Here is a 17,090-nt window from a genome sequence, read left to right as displayed (position 1 = left end):
TTTCATATCCAAGGACTTAAAATAAAAAAACTGACAGAATAAGATGAAAACTGCAATTAATCTCGTAATCCAAGGCATGAAGGTATCAATGCTGAAACTAAATTTAAGATTCTGCGATAAAAAAAGAGGAGTCAATTATCAATTAAAAACTCGCAAGGAAACTTTTAAAAATGGGAAAGACTGGCTGGTCATTTCTTGTTGATGATAGAGTTTTCTAAACACACAAACCACTCAGCCATTTTTGCTGCAATTGTCTTAGCGTTGCATTTTTACAATTTTTTTGCCCCATTAAATTTTAAAAAGATTGCTCAATTGTAATTTGTTCCAGTTTTTGTTCTTTTATAAATAAAAATGATCGGCGTAAAAATGATTGACGGAACAATTTATTCAGCAAAAAATTGATTTAGGCCACAAAATTAGCATTGTTGTAAATGCTAAAGGTTACGTTCTACTTGTGGACTACATCGACAAATTTGAATTAAACTGAAGTTCACAACGTTTAGGGGAGGATCAAATTAACACCAAGATTCCAAGAACACATTGAAAAAACGAAATCTGAATACATATGTCTGCAGGGGGAGAAGGATATTAGGCAAAAACTTGATTTGGCAAACACAATTTTTGTAGCAATTTGGCGAAATTTTTGAACTAAAATCTTGTGGACATTAGGTGATTGACAATTAAAACACTTAAAGATGGTACTTCAAAATCCAATTTACACTATAAAGTACTCGAGTGTCCCTAACAAATGTCTCTTTATGATATAGCTTACAAAAACGTACACATTTGTTGTAAAATTGAGAACATGTAGCTTTTCATTTTTTTGTGTCCAGCTTTTATGGCATTTTACTTACAATTTTTTACGTCCCATAACTCTATACTATTTAAAAATTAGCAATGAATATTTTTTATCCATTTTTCTACTCTTTCCTCGGCGTTTTTTGCCAAATATATTAACCAAAGATTACAGTTGGGCAAAATTGATTCGCATAATTGACACATTTTAAATGTGCTTCATTGACTCATTTTCATGTGCAGGAATCGGTTAGTAACATTTGAGTTTTTTATAGAGTCAAGTGGATTTTGAAGTACAATCTTTAAGTGATTTAGTTGGAATTCGCCTAACGTCCATAAAAGTTCAAAATATTCGCCTAATGGCTACAAACAATGCGTTCTCGAATCGCGTTTTCGCCCAATATCCCACCCCCGTCTGCAGGGATGAGTTCAACTAAAAAACTCTAAAAATCGAAGTACTTCCAAAAATTTGTATGTGTAATTCATAGAGCTTGTTCAAAAGTTAGTGTTGAAAAACGTCTTACCAAAATGTTGAACAAAGTTTTTTAAAACCAAAACAGTTTTAGATAGATTAGCCGCAGCCAACTGTAATGCAAGGTGAAACCTATGAGAGCAGCGAAAGACTAAAGTTTGCTCTGAAAACAGGCTCCCTCTCTAATACTGATCTTATAAAATGTTCATTGCCTAATTAGAGATAAATTTGGATAACTTTATCGTGCTTATTTTCCCAAGTAAACGTATCAAACACTCTTATCATTTTTCCGTAAAGGAGATAATTTTTTCACCGCTATACGTTGGCGGTGATATTTTCTAATTTTCGTTATTGTTCATAATGGCTGCATGATGCAATTCATATACAACTAAACCAAAAAACGAGGACAGATTTGGTGTCGCATAGCATCCTAATTTTCAAAAACAGGTTCAAAGTCACAGGTTTACATGTTTCGACCAGCCTAGGGCAGAGGCAAATTACGATATCGGTGATTGAAATCAAACAGCATACCACAAATATGGTTAGATCTCTAGAAAATGGCGACGCGCTAGTATGATCAGAGCTATGCTGTCTCTGGAATGGTCTGCTCATATGTAATTTTCTTCTGGTATTTGATCGGGAATAATTTTGCGCTTTAAGGTACAACAGTTACACGTTGAGTCAATTGCATGGTCAACTTCTTTTCTTTCAAACATAGTATTCTTACCTGCATTATAAGCATAGATGTGAAGAGGAATTCAAGAAGGATGCCCTCCCACTCGTACCCGTCAATAATCTTTGGAATGCATCTGGAAACAACAAAAAGTTGGTCATCATTGTCATAGTTGTACCCCAAAATGACCAATTATTAGAAAAAAAGTGTTGTTGTTGTCTACATATGTCTTTATAATATACAAATGTTCTAAATAATAGATTTTGTGAGACTCTTAAGCAAAAATCTTGCGAGACAACTGTCCGAGTTGCACTGTGGATCTATGTTACTTTTGAATAATTAGGAAATTAAATTGGTACAATACCGAGGACGAGGTACGCGACCTAAGCCAGCTCTGATCAGTTCAGTTGTGATCAACAAAATCAGTTGTTATCAGTCTGACTTGAGTCGCGCACAGGGGTGCCAGACCGAATTGAGTCACACATTGGTGGTGCCAAACCGGTTTGAGTCGCACACAGGAGTACCTGATTGACACTTTTAGAGTATTCATTAAGAGTAATCATTGGAATAATGTCAATTTTTCAGAAAAATAGACGTCACTTTATGTATTTGAATCTGGGTTGTTCAATGAAAAATATTTATTGCAAACAGTAAAAATCTCTATCAGCTCTATAGCAATTACCAAAACTTATCATTTAGCGTAGGTTTTTAATGTTCGTCAATTAAAAATGGGAAGTGCTTCGCAAAAAACAGTCCCATCGGGGACTAACTATATCTTCAATCTTGGTGCTCTTGGCCGCTTCTCTTCGGATAGACCTCCTGGCCCTGGTCAGATTTTCAAGAATCTGAAAGTTTTTAAATCAGACAGTAAAGACTCGAAAAATCTCTGTTGAGACTATCCAGACCATAGCACGAAACGATCCAGACCCCCCAGACCACGCTATGATCAGAATATTGAGACTCTGCCGGATATCTGATCAGACTGTTCAGACTTCAAGTATTGCTCTGATCAAACAGTGCAGACTCTGGAAGGGATCCTGATCAGACTGTACAGATGGCGAAATCCCATCGGTGGATTATAGTAAAACCAGAGTAGCCCGCAGAATTTGATCGATGGAGCAGTGTGGTTTCGGAAATTTTTTCTATTGGTAAAAATTTGCACGCGATACGCTGCTGTTGCAAACTCAAATTAATTTATATCCAATGAGGTTAATAAAGTAACTTGTAAGTCGGTTAGATTAAGAAATGAGGGTTCTTCAGGATTATGGAATAGGGTCCAGGTATGGAAGCACGACAAATATTATGCAATCAAAAATGAAAACATTTTTAGGGCACCAGGACAAAAGATTTAGGAAAATATATTAATGAAATTAATGTAGTTTCTATGATTTAGTAGAGACCATACAAAAATCAAAGCTGCAACAAAAAAGTATCCTCATAGTTTTGCACCAACTCCTAAGATTTTTCTGTGTCCTCCGTAAACCAGCTAAAGACCATAGTTTGATTAGCCATTATATAAGTAACAATATTAAAAAATATAGAACCAACTGGTCAGATTTTAGAGAACTCTGAAACGGAAACTTCAAAAAAACTTTGTCTAAGATTGCCAATTTTCCTTGCTAGTTGTTTTTAGTCAATGAATTCTCCAAATTTTACGGTTCCTGAAATTGTCGACAACTACTGCTGGGTGAAAATAACCTGCTCTCCTTCATTAACTCTGAATTCTTAAATGCGAGAAAAAGTCCTCATTACACCGGAAACGCAGACTTAGTTTGCATTTTGCGGATTTTGCCCCCCCCCCCCCTGAAAATTGGCTGCGCTGAATTGGGGAATTCATGCTCCATGTTTGTAGCCTGACTTCCCAAAAAATAGATTTTCCTAACTTTTTGGAATTGCTTTGTTTTGCTTTCAGAATTGGAAACCGGTGACCAAACCCAGTAACTGAAATTCATCATTTGGTGTACCAAACTACTCATTGTTAATATCCACAATATGTGTTACTAAATTCTAGGTTTTTATTGCTAATAACACACTCAATTGCATTTTGTTGTATTGGTTTAAATCGTCATTAGCACTGCTTTTTGTTGTCGAGTAAAAATTTTAATAGGAGTCATACTTATTTGAAAGGTTGCAAACAGGGATTTTTCAGCATAAAATTTAATTTTAAGTTTAGTTCGATAACAACAAATTGCGTTACATCAAAAACGGTAAAAGCCGAATTAATGTTTTGAGCTTTGTAGCTAGGATTCCAGGATTCTTAAGCGTTCCAATTTCGTGAATTTCGATTACAAATTTTTTGTCCAAAATAACCTAGCTTTAGAATGTAACTCGTTATGTTTTTGGGCAGATTTAGGTTACAGTAAGATCTAATCGATAGTTTACAGTTATTGAAAAGCCGATCAAACTTTCATTTTATGTTCCATTCACTGTTGTCATATACCTTTCCTAACGGCTCGTGCTCTTAGGATTTTACTATAAACGTATCCAGATCATAGAATGATTCTTACATCATTCTTGCTTGAAATCAAGATATGCGATACAAGGTTTATTTTTCATCAACTTCAGCTCGACCTAGGTAAAAGTGTGGAAAAATTTAGATACTTTATTGCAATCATTCAAACTTTTTTCAGAAAACCAGATATGTTCTGCATCGCTGTAATCTTATCTAAGCCTCTCTTCTGCTTAGCAATGTAACGGGAAAATGCTAGGTGTAAGAGCCCCAGTGATTGTGGAACTTTTATCGTGTAAGATCTGACAGATTTCTGACACAACCATCTTGGTAATAGCCTGTAAGGGGTTGCATCTTCTTATTAGATCTGATAAGACGTTTCTCAGATCTCATACGATAAAAATTCCTCTTATAAGTTCTTACACGATAAAAATTCCTCTTATAAGTTCTTACACGATAAAAATTCCGTCTTATCAGATCTTACACGATAAAAAATTCCGTCTTGTCAGATCTTACACGATAAAAATTCCGTCTTATCAGATCTTACACGATAAAAATTCCGTCTTATGAGATCTTACACGATAAAAATTTCCTCTTATCAGATCTTACACAATAAACATTTGGAAAGCTATGACTCTAAAAGTTCTTGAAGTATGGCATGCTCTCCAAATTGAAGACAATTCAGAGTTGCTTTCAAGCAGTAGCCGAAAAGCTACAGCATGCAACACTTAAGCGTCAGAGCAACAAAGAAAAAAAAGTATCTTATACAGTCCTTTAAGACTTATAAGATATTGTGAAAAAGGTTATTCCAGTGGTAAAGGCTTTCTCTGAAGCGCTGATTGTCAAACTAGGCCGAAAATTTTTTTGAAAGACCGAAACTATCTTGGACTGCTAAACTTGGTCAAAGTACCCAGTTAACACTCACAATAAAACTGCCGCCAAAACAGAATCAACACTCATTTTTTTGTTTCATAATTGGTTAGTTGGCCAATTTTTTTTTACTTTCGTAGGAACTTGACTACGTTATACGGTTATATTGAAATCATTAAAACATGTCTTATAAGATCTTACACTATAAAAATTCCGTCTTATCAGATCTTACATGATAAAAATTCCTTCTTATCAGATCATACACGATAAAAATTCTGGTAAGAGGAATGTATATCTTATAAGATGTCTTATCAGATCTTACACGATAAAATTCCTCTCAACAGAATTTTTATCGTGTAAGTTCTGATAAGAGGAATTTTTATCGTGTAAGATCTGCTCAGATCTTACACGATAAAAATTCTTAATCAGCATCTTATCAGATCTTACACGATAAAAATTCTGGTAAGAGGAATGTATATCTTATAAGATGTCTTATCAGATCTTACACGATAAAATTCCTCTCAACAGAATTTTTATCGTGTAAGTTCTGATAAGAGGAATTTTTATCGTGTAAGATCTGCTCAGATCTTACACGATAAAAATTCTTAATCAGCATCTTATCAGATCTTACACGATAAAAATTCCACAATCACTGGAGAGGAAGGAAGCTGAATCTTGCGCGTTTTTAGCCAATTAAACACTCTTCTATGAAAAAATACTGATTCCTTTGTGACAAGAGTGGCTTCTATGAAACTGCCATGAATCAATGATTTCATTTTCTTTTCATAAATTTACTAAGATTTTTTTTTCTCAAGTTTTTGGTGACACATTAGGTATTTTTGCTGGCCCATACCTAGGGAAACCAACAACTTTGCGAGAATTCATCCTATTGTCACTATAATTTGAAACTGAGCGACCCGATCAACTTCAAGAGGTATTCGCGAAAAAATTCACGATTGAGAGGATTTTGATCTTTAGGATATTTAAAACTTTCAACAAGAGGAATCCCGTATTTAAGATTTAGTAAACCGATCTATAATGTCCATTAGCATGTATAAAAATAAATGTCATCAATAACAGAGTAACTACTAAAAATTTAGGCCAAAAAAGTCTTTTATAACTACATTCTTTATTGTCTATCAAATTTAGCTCTACCGTAGTTGACATTCTTTTTTTATCTTCAAAAAACACATTTGGGAACTAAGCAAACTACGATAGGTTTTCCGATAGGTTATTTTATACATTAAAAGCTAAAAAATGCCGATTAAATCGTTTGAAACACTCGCCTTGCTGGAAAAAAGCACAATCTCTGTCAGCTATCAATCACACTTTAGTCTTATCAAATTTATCAGATTAATTTTTTACTTTAAAAAGATGAAAGGTTACCTCGCAAAACTTGCCTAGCTGTTAAATTAATGTCTCACAAGATAATTCAATATCAGAAGTGGAAGTCAGATGTAGAGCAAGATGACAATTAGAGTTTATAATGGACTATCTTTGACAGCTTTTGTTCTAGAATTGTGAATGTTTTCACTTGCTGAAATTAACAACTTGACTGAACCATGGATAAATAAAAAGACCTTCTATTCATAATTTTAACAAAATTTTTCATGAAATTGTTATCTTTCAGCTGACAAAATTTGAACAAAGGAGAAAAAATCAAAGCAATTATGGATATATGCAAAAAAAGAAAGAGAAAATGTCGAAGCAACACGGAAGTTAGTTAATGGGGCGGAAGTTAGTTAATAGTTTTGTTTGTTCTAGATATTAACACTTGCTTTGGATCAGAGTTTTAAGAAATTATTGAAGTGAAATCAGCTTTACCAAATTTTTCATTCAATCAACCATATCTAGCAAAAAAACATGAGAGCTGGTATTTTCCCATATTTTACAACTTGACTGCAGAAAATTTTTCTAAGCCATTTAGTTAGCATATTTGTCACATAGGACTTTTAGTTCGAAAATGATCCACCCGGAGACCTGTAGTTTTCATTCTTCATCTTGCTTAAAAAACCCGAGCATTTGAAAACATCGGTGAAAATAGCACTTAGATTTTCCTGATCTTTATTCTTCCAACCTCAAAATTACTGGACTGTAATTAATTGGGAACTGGGATTTTTATGCTACCCTGGTTTCTTTAGCTATAATTGCTATATTGAATTTGAACCTTCGATTTTTCTTGGTACGAAAGTGGTAACATTGACAAGCTCGTGTAAAATTGAATTGAAGCTTGAATAGACTTTTTTCATTTCTTTAAAGTTTTGAAAGAAAAAATCAGCACTAAACTTTTGAAGAATTTTCACTCTTCAGAAAAATTGGTTACCCTAAAATTGATCGAAAGATTTCCTAAGCTCTAATATTAAGAAAACATAGAAAGAGAGGCTATATAATTGTTTTAATTTTTGAACAGCAATGTCTGAACTTCCTTCAATTTAACATTTTAAACAGCGTAAAGTACCTCTGACTCTGAGGTATGTAATTGAGTAGCGATTATTAGTCTAAGTTTACAGTTTGGATTCTCGAAACGAATCCACTCTTCAATGCACAGCTTGAGATAGCAGCTGTGAAAGTTTACACGAAATTATGTTACGATTCCAATTCTGTTTTCTAGCTAAGAAAGCTGACGCAATTCCACTAACTGTTTATAACTAGTTCAAAACAAGAGGTTTTGATAACCAACTGAATTCAAGAGAAGAATAAAAGCAAATAAAATATACAAGGGTTAACAAAAGTGGGACGTGTGAAAAAACATGGTACTTGACTTTTTAGTCGGAGGTAAATTGTAATTGAGTGCATGTGTAAAAGTCATCAGTATGCATCCTAGATTATGTAGATGATGAAATTTGGTACATATCACAACATTAATTTATTATAAATCACATCTCCTTGGCTTTAATGAAATTTGAAAACATAGCTTATCAACTTGAAAATAAAGACATAATATATTTAGAATATTTGCTGGTTAAAATAGAATATTGGATGAGAAGTTGCAAAAGAGTGTGTAAAGCGGAGAAGAAGACTTGAAGAGGCAAACGAGTGAGTATTCCAAGGTACAAATTTAACAAGCAATTGAAACACTTTAACATTTGAAATATACAAAAACATATAGTTTTAACTGGAAAGGTGTCACGAATGAGTGACAAATTTTTATAAAAAACGAAGTTAAAGTTTAGTGTTTAAATTTAAATTAAATTGCTTATTGACAATGAAGTTTTTACTATCAAAATTGATTTTCTGCGTCAAATACGCTCAAGCAAACTTCCCGTTCATAGTTAGCATAATCGTCCTCAGGTGGAGAACTTGAGAGGGGTCGAAAAAGGGGATCAGGTGGGCTAACCACAGGAAGTTCGAATTCTTTTCTTCGACATACGGTTGGGATGCCATTTCTTGGATTACTGTTTCTATCACAGGATTCGTCTGTGATTTCTTTGAGAAAGGAAGGGATTCAGCATCGCTCACAGAGCATACGGATCTTTCGAATCCGTAATAGTCCGAAGCCCGACGATTTCTGTTGCCAGCTGATGTTGAGGGTGTCGAGACAGATGAGGCAGCAGAAGTTTACGGGGTGGCTGAAGTTTTGCTGACTCGCGTTACAAATGGCTGTGGTTTTGTAGGCTTTCTGGTACTCAGGCTTTCTTGTTATCGCCCCGATATTTCTTTTTAAATTTGTTAGAGTGAAACTCTATCTTTTCTTCGGTCAACTTCTCGTAGGGCAAGAGCGCCTTTGTGCAAATTTCCATAAAGGCGTGTTCCGCTCTGCTTTTTGGCATATTTTTATATGTCATTATTGTGCACTCACTTTCGTGGGCTCTGGGATCCTGAAAAACTGTGGTGGTAGGAGATGTACGGAGCACAGTATTCCCAGGCGCCAAAAATGTCTCAGTCCTTTGATGTCCTTCTTTGAACGTTTAGTGACCTTTCTGGCCAATTTAATTTCGAATTATGTCTCCGATCTGGGAGTTGGGTTTGTCAATTTATGGTGCAGGATGAAACGTGAAACCAATTTGTTATTATCAGTGTAATATCTGCGACCCTCATCCACTTGAGCTCAGTTCATTTAGAATCTACGTCTAAATAGTGGTTCAGTATTTGCCAAAATATGTTGGGAAAGGTGTTACATTTGTGGTTTTTTGTTTACATATAGGTAATTGATGCACTATTGACATAATTGATTCGTTAAATAAGAAAATGTTGTTTTTATTAGCTAATTTCATGCAGCATTGGTGTCTTTTAATAGTTCCTATCAAGCGTTCGACTAATCCAATGCCTCCATGGTCGTTTGCAGGTGCTGTAATTATGTTAATAATATTTTGTTTGCAGAAATTTTCATTTGATTTCCTAATAAACATCTAGCTTGATCTCCTCTAATTTTGCGTGGAGCTCTTTTTACTTGAATCTGAAAATTTCATTTTATTTTCTTTCATGATGGATAGTAATGCTCTATGATCTGTGATGACAGTAAATGATTTTCCGAATAAATAGTATCCAAATTATTCAATAGACCACACTACTCCTAATAGTTCTAATTCATTAACGGTGTACCATTCCTCATTCAAAAGTTTGCACTAAACTTTTGAAGAATTTTCACTCTTCAGAAAATTTGGTTACCCTAAAATTGGTGAAATGATTTCCTAAGCTCTAATTTTAAGAAAACATAGAAGGAGAGGCTATATAATTATGTTTTAATTTTTGAACATCAATGTCTGAACTTCATTCAATTTAACATTTTAAACAATGTATAGTACCTAAGACCCTGTGGTATGTAGTTGAGTAGCGAATGTTAGTCTAAGTTTACAGTAAATTGTAAGGTAAATTGTAATTGAGTGAATGAGCAAAAGTCATCAGTATACATCCTAGATTATGAAGGTGATGAAATTTGGTACATATCACAACATTAATTTATTATATACAACATCTCCTTGTCTTTAATGAAATTTGAAAACATAGGTTATCAAATTGAAAATATAGACATAAAAAATTTAGAATACTTGCTGTTTATAATAGAATATTGGATGAGAAGTTAAAAAGGAGTGTGTAAAGAGGAGAAGAAGACTTGAACACGCAAACGAGTGAGTATTCCAAGGTACAAAATTAACAAGCAATTGAAACACTTTAAGATTTGAAATATACAAAAGCATTTGGTTTTAACTGGAAAGGTGTCACAAATGAGTTACAAAATCTAACAAAAAAACGAAGTTAAAGTTTAGTGTTTAATTTTAAATTAATTTGTTTATTGACAATGAAGTTTTTACTATGAAAATTGATTTTCTGCGTCAAATACGCTCAAGCAAACTTCCCGTTCATAGTTAGCATAATCGTCGTCAGGTGGAGAACTTTAGAGGGGTCGAATGCGGTGATCAGATGGTCTAACCACAGGAAAATCGACATACGGTTGAGATGCCTCCTGTTGGATTACTGTTTCTATCACTGGATTTGTCTTCGATTTCCTTGATACAGGAAGGGATTCAGCATCGCTCACCGACCATACTGAAATTCGAATCCGTAATAGTCAGATGCGCGACGATTGCTGTTGCCAGTTGATGATGAGGGTGTCGAGACGGATGACGCAGCAGAAGTTTACAGGGTGGCTGTTGTTTTGCTGACTTGCGTTACCAATGGCTGTGGTTTTGTAGGCTTTCTGGTACTCATGGCTTCGGAAATATTGTTCTCGGCAGACGAAACTCCTGATGATTTATCTGCTTGTCTATGTCTGGTCTTGTTATCGCCCCGATATTTCTTTTTCAATTCTTTAGAGCGAAAAACTATCTTTTCTTCGTTCGTCTTCTCGTAGGGCAAGGGGCGCCTTTGAGCAAATTTCCATAAAGGCGTGTTCCGCTCTGCTTTTTTGGCATATTTTTATATGTCATTATTGTGTACTCACCTTCGTGGGCTCTGGGATCCTGAAAAACTGTGGTGGTAGGAGATGTACGGAGCACAGTATTCCCAGACGCCAAAAATATCTCAGTCCTTTGAGGTCCTTCTTTGAACGTTTAGTGACCTTTCTGGCCAATTTCATTTCGACTTATGTCTCCGATCTGGGAGTTGGGTTTGTCAATTTGTGGTGCAGGATAATACGTGAAACCAATTTGTTATTATCAGTGTAGTATCTGCGACCCGCATCCACTTGAGCTCAGTTCATTTAGAATTCGCGTCTAAATAGTGGTTCAGTATTTGTCAAAATATGTTGGGGAAAGGTGTTACATTTGTGGTTTTTTGTTTACATATACGTAAGTGATACACTGTTGACTTAATTGATTCGTAAATATGAAAATGCTGTTTTCATTAGCTAATTTCATGCAACATAAGTGTCTCTTAAGAGTTCCTATCAAACGATCGACTAATCCAATGCCTCCATGATCATTTGCAGGTTCTGTAATTATGTCAATATTATTTTGTTCGCAGAAATTTTTTATTTCATTTCCTAATAAACATCTAGCTTGATCTCATCTAATATTGCGTGGAGCTCCTTGAATTTGAAATTATTCATCTGAAAATTTAACAACGTTAGGTGCATTTGTTTTATCAGATGCTTCTACAGTTGTGTATTTCGAGAAGCAATTAAAACATGCGAGGAAATAAATGTCTTGGTCTTTTTCACTTGTAATCGGTCCGCCAAAGTCTTTTTGAATTTCTTCATTGGCTTCTGAACAATTTACGGGTAGTTTCAACTTAGATGCTGGAAATATTGGTTTAAGGTTCTTACCAATTTCCGTAGAGGGTTTACATTTTGCCGCTTTCTTCAAAATTCCCCGATGCATGTAAGGCAAAATAGTGTGTTGTCAAAGCTATATCATCCCCCAGCTCCCTGGATGTGTGAGATGAAGCGATTCTAAAACCACCTCCTAAATTTAAATGGGTATCGCAACCCCTTTGTCCATAGACACACGTTCGGACCAGACGTGAAGGTTGCGCTAATAAGAATTCAGGTATGCATTGACGTCATTGCAGCGCTGCTCGCTGTTTTGTAGGATACAGTCCCGTACCTCCTTCAATTCGGCATCCATACTAGGCAGCACTGCAAGGGGAACTTTTGTAAAGCTCTGTATTAAGTTTTCTAAGGTTTTCGCACTGAAAAGCTCTAAGTTGGGGGTCGTTGGTTCTTCATTTGACAATCAGGTCAAGTTTACTGCTAAATTGGATGGTTTTTTGGAATGCCACACGTCCAATTGTTCCGGCAAGCGTTTGAGGAGGAGTATTGGTAGCGCTCATGTTGGATTGATTTTTGACTTGAAATTGTGCTGCGTATGCAGAATTGGAGAGAAGCAACCGATTTGTGCAAAGATTTAAGGCAGAAAGCAATTTGGAGTGGTTTATTTAGTTAGTATGAGGCACCTGTGGAATGTTTGTTATATACCAAGTTAATGTGCTGTGATTGACAGTTTGTGGTTGCGGACTTTATATAAATTGCTGCAATCGCGTCACGAACGCCAGTAATTGCTGCAACCGCGAATTCTTCTTCAAGGTTGTTATTAATTTTTGCTTTTTGATTTTGTTGGCGAGAAAAGTAATCTTCCAGCCCCATTTCGTTACCTGGTATAAGTTCAAGTTAAAAGTCAATAGGTAAAAATTGATCTAACCAACGTGTGAGGCGACTAGTACAAGACTTATTAGATTTTTTTTCTTTCATGATGGATAGTAATGCTCTATGATCTGTGATGACAGTAAATGATTTTCCGAATAAATAGTATCTAAATTATGCAACAGACCGCACCATTCCTAATAGTTCTAATTCATTAACGGTGTATCATTCCTCATTTCAGCAAAGAAATCTTGATGCAAATGCGACTGTGTGCCAATCTGTTGGTGATCTCTGTTCTAATGCAGCAATGAAACCTCCTCGAGAAGCATCGCATGTGATATGGTATTACAAGTGTGGTTTATAATGTGAATTTTCTGTGGCGTTTGCTACTTTGTTTTTTAGTTGTTGGATATGTGTTTCTAATTCATTATTCCAAATGAATTTAGAGTTCCTTTTATGGAGTGGTCGAAGTGGATGACATAACTGTGACATATTGGGTATGAATTTTCGTAAATAATGAACTGATCCTAAAAATGAACGTAATTGCTTTAAATTTTTGGGTGCTGGAAGATTTAGACTTCCTGAGGTTTTTAACTCTAGTGGTGCTTTTGCAGATTGGGTAATTTTTATCCTAACGATTCTATTTTGGTTTCAGCAAAGTGACACATAGGCAGAATAATTCTAAGGTTATCCTCATCAAGTTTTTTCAAACATTTGCAGACTAACTTTAGAATGTCCTCCTTAGAAGTACATCTGAATCGTGTCTATTATATGTCAATGTTGGACAATTGGTACTTGTTTTTGAGTATTGACTCGTTTTGAATTTTTGAATCTAATGCTAATTTAACGGTTTTATCTCTTTTATCTGTTATGACAATTGGGGATATGAAATTTTTATCAGAGCAGCTATTCAATTGATGATGTGTTTTTCATCAATCAGCTTTTTAATTTCTGCATATACTGAGGTTGAGGAATTACGGGAAATCGTCTTCTCTTTTGATGAGTGGGAGTGAAAATATTATGAAATGTAGATTTGAGAGTGTGTTTGTAAAATTTACGATTCCGGAGATAAAACATGGAAAATCAAGGGCTAACTGATGTTTGACCGGGAACTGGTTTTGTTCAATGTGTAATACTTATTTTGATTGAGCTAAGGAGAGTCCGAGTTGAGGAAAAAATCCCGGCCGAGTATGGGTCTATGTCCGTCTTCGGCAAAGATGACGTCGACATTTTTGGCTACCCAATCGCTACATTTCACTGTGTTATTGATTACACCAATTGTCTTGATTAATTCATAAGAAAAATTTTTGAGATCTTGTATTGCCAAAGGCTCTGTCCAGTGACCCTCTTTGCTGTTCATTATCACCGCGTTTGCTAGGCTTTTGTTGATTATAGTGCATACGCTCTGCGAATACACTAATGCTTTTATTTCCATGTTCTCAAGTTGGTTTTAGAAATTGACCGGCTCTAGTTCTCTCAGACGGTCACTATATGAGATGACTGCTACACAGTTGTCGTCTAAACCGTCTTAGACGGAGTCTTAATTTGCGTCGTAGATATTTTGCTGTCTTAACATTGAATCGATTTGATTCACCTGTTCTTCAACAGTTGCAGATATTCCGACCATTAAAGCTTCGGATGACGTATCATCAACAATATTGGTTTCGGTTTTATTGAGTTTTTCGACTTGCGACAAACCTCCGCAGATTGTGATTAAACAATTTTTGCAGATTTTTCACAATGCAGGGCAATTTTGACGGTGACTAGGCAACCAAGCACTTAATTCTGACAGATTCTGGGCTTGAAGATATTCTTGGTTGGTCTGGGACTATTCCACGGTTTTTGGATGCAATTGACAGATGGGATTGCGAGATGATTAGACATTGTATAAGCCGAAGTCCCCGATATTTGGAGTTGATTTTGAATCCACATTTCAAAATTTACTGCTAGTTCCAATAAATTCTGTGGCTGTCCTTCTTTCCTTCAACATTTCCCCTTGTATTTCTCCATCCAGCATATTAGCAATAATTACATCACCGCTTGATTGACTCCCCAAACTACCCAGGTCGCAATTTAGGGATTTTTCTACTGGCTCTCCTTTGAGTTGTCTTTGTGTAAGGGAGATGCTTCGATCAAAAGTTATATTCCTTTCTTTGGTGAAGAAATTATCGAGGATATCCCACAGGCCTTTTCTGGAAATCTGATCACTTTTAACTGTTATTTCTTGAGAACCAAAAATCCGTCAGACATCTGTGCCTAACTAAGGTATGTAATTGAGACAGCTTTTCACGGTCTATTGCCGCATAAAATTCCCACTGTTTTGAGATTTTCCGACAGTTCTTAAGCCATGCAGTTTTGGGTTAGTCGTTTCGAATTCGACAATCTCTCTTACTCTGGGCCGTACTGTTGTCCAAATATACTTCTTAAAATGGCACGGAAGGAAGGGAGACTTTGTAAGTGGGTGCTTCTTGTAATATGTCGAATGAGATCCCTCCCTAGCTAGTTTTGCCAATTTCAAAATAATCTTTCTTCTCACCAATCTCAATGGGGGTTCTAGAGTTGGTCGATCCGATAATGGTTCTATCCAAAGTAGAGCGCTTTCTTTAGTTGCTGACTGCGCCATGCGATACCTCAGACCGTGAGGTACGTAATTGAGCAGCGATTTTTAGTCTTTGTTTACAGTTTGGATTTGCAACACAAATCCACTCTCCAATGCTCTGCTTGCGATAGCAATTTTGGAAGTTTATATGGAATTCTGTTACGATTCCAATTCTGTTTTATAGCTAAGAAAGCTAACGCAGTTCCACTAACAGTTTATAAGTTATTCAAAACGAGAGGTTTTCATAAGCAACTGAATTCGAGAGAAGAATATACGCGAATGAAACTTTACAAGGGTTAACAAAGGTGGGATGTATGAACAAATATGAATACTTGACTTCTTAGTCGGAGGTAAATTTGAATTGAGTGAATGTGTAAAAGTCATCAATATACACCCTAGGTTATGAAGATCATAATTGGTACATATCACATCATTAATTTACCATATATATCACAATATTAATTTTTGAACAGCAATATCTGAACTTCATTCAATTAACATTTGAAACAGTGCTTAGCCGAAAAATTCAAGAGCAAAAAACATGAGACTGAAACCAAATGTCAAGCGTGAAAAGCGTAACTTTTGTATATCAGTAATGGTGAACGGAAGGTTAGGCGAAGTATCAAACATAGACGGAAAGCTCCAGAGTTGGATGCAAACAGATTTTTGGTTCACGACACAATTGAATATCCACAAAAATTTCATGTTGTTAATTTAGTAACCCTTGGTGGAGAAACATTTAAGAAATTTTTTTTGCAACATGTGCTCAGTTTTGATCAAATTTTTATCATGCAAAAAAACTATGAGACGTGATATTTTACGTAGAAGCGGACACTTGTTTTGTCCATATATTGCTAAGCAAGTGAGAATAATGAGCTGTGAAAAAATTATTCGCTAGGCAAGAAAAAGGTTTTTGCACGTGCGTTAATTGCAAATCGGTTTCTTAATTCTGAGCTAAATATTTCTTTGGCCAGTATTGGCTTTTCAGTCATTTCAATAAGTAATTTTACATTTACAATTTATGATGATTTTAAGTATCTATCAAACTGATTCATTAACGGTGTATCATTCCTCATTTCAGCAAAGAAATCTTGATGCAAATGCGACTGTGTGCCAATCTGTTGGTGATCTCTGTTCTAATGCAGCAATGAAACCTCCTCGAGAAGCATCGCATGTGATATGGTATTACAAGTGTGGTTTATAATGTGAATTTTCTGTGGCGTTTGCTACTTTGTTTTTTAGTTGTTGGATATGTGTTTCTAATTCATTATTCCAAATGAATTTAGAGTTCCTTTTATGGAGTGGTCGAAGTGGATGACATAACTGTGACATATTGGGTATGAATTTTCGTAAATAATGAACTGATCCTAAAAATGAACGTAATTGCTTTAAATTTTTGGGTGCTGGAAGATTTAGACTTCCTGAGGTTTTTAACTCTAGTGGTGCTTTTGCAGATTGGGTAATTTTTATCCTAACAATTCTATTTTGGTTTTAGCAAAGTGACACATAGGCAGAATAATTCTAAGGTTATCCTCATCAAGTTTTTTCAAACATTTGTAGACTAACTTTAGAATGTCCTCCTTAGAAGTACATCTGAATCGTGTCTATTATATGTCAATGTTGGACAATTGGTACTTGTTTTTGAGTATTGACTCGTTTTGAATTTTTGAATCTAATGCTAATTTAACGGTTTTATCTCTTTTATCTGTTATG

At 35.3% G+C, this 17,090-nt stretch overlaps 1 protein-coding gene across 3 annotated transcripts in view; it reads right to left on the bottom strand.

Annotated features, from left to right (window-relative positions):
- Nucleotides 1-17,090, bottom strand: part of LOC142346094 (aquaporin-5-like) — a 54,235-nt gene that overhangs the window by 3,154 nt on the left and 33,991 nt on the right. For all 3 annotated transcript variants that reach the window (XM_075398596.1, XM_075398595.1, XM_075398597.1), the window contains one exon: nucleotides 1,995-2,076. In XM_075398596.1, the coding sequence (XP_075254711.1) occupies nucleotides 1,995-2,076 (82 nt within the window). The remainder of the gene's footprint in view (nucleotides 1-1,994; nucleotides 2,077-17,090) is intronic.

Source organism: Convolutriloba macropyga, chromosome 9 (assembly GCF_964194025.1).
Source record: "Convolutriloba macropyga chromosome 9, txConMacr16.3, whole genome shotgun sequence".
In the NCBI taxonomy this organism is placed as follows: domain Eukaryota; kingdom Metazoa; phylum Xenacoelomorpha; order Acoela; family Convolutidae; genus Convolutriloba; species Convolutriloba macropyga.
The sequence above is the reverse complement of the archived record's forward strand: the minus strand, read 5'-3'. Positions and strand labels throughout refer to the sequence as shown.